Here is a 548-nt window from a genome sequence, read left to right as displayed (position 1 = left end):
TATATTTACAAATAAATTTTGATATAATTTCAGCGAGAGTATGCAATCTTCATTTTGATGATAACTGTTTCATAATGGAATGGACGAAACCATATTTTAAAAAAACTACACTGCCCAGACAATTACGAAGATTAAAAAGGGAAGCTATTCCAACAAAAATGTTATATGAAGAGAAAAAAAGAAAAACGCATGAGACATGTATGAGACATAATACAAAAATGCCTACGTATTCTGAACTTGTACCTTTAGCACAAAAGGATCAAGTTCCAGAAAAAGAAAGTACTGTGGAAATTATAGAAGAGCAAAATTGTAGTACAAAGGAAGACACGTATGTATATCTTTACAAATTCTTTTAAAGACTGAGTAATTTGAATAATATGCAAATACTATTGTACACTAAAAATAAATATTTTAATAAATATTTTTTTGAATATAGGATAAACAATGAAATATCAGCACATACGAAACTCGACCAGAACGGCTGTATATCAAACGAACTCCTATTGGAAGAAAAAAGAAATCTTGAGAAAGAAAATCGACAGTTAAAT

General features: G+C 28.5%; 1 protein-coding gene across 1 annotated transcript; it reads left to right on the top strand.

Moving 5' to 3' along the window:
• Nucleotides 1–32: 32 nt before the first annotated feature.
• On the top strand, nt 33–541 carry LOC108731147 (uncharacterized; the record flags this gene model as incomplete). Its single annotated transcript, XM_018461337.1, has 2 exons — nt 33–328; nt 437–541. Coding segments are annotated over exons 1-2 (359 nt in total), but the record flags the coding sequence as incomplete, so codon positions are not given.
• Nucleotides 542–548: the final 7 nt, after the last annotated feature.

Source organism: Mycetomoellerius zeteki, unplaced genomic scaffold (genome assembly GCF_001594055.1).
Source record: "Mycetomoellerius zeteki isolate Tzet28-1 unplaced genomic scaffold, Tzet1.0 C4283170, whole genome shotgun sequence".
In the NCBI taxonomy this organism is placed as follows: Eukaryota; Metazoa; Arthropoda; class Insecta; order Hymenoptera; family Formicidae; genus Mycetomoellerius; species Mycetomoellerius zeteki.
Note: the sequence above shows the minus strand (reverse complement) of the source record. Positions and strands in the feature narration are given on the sequence as shown.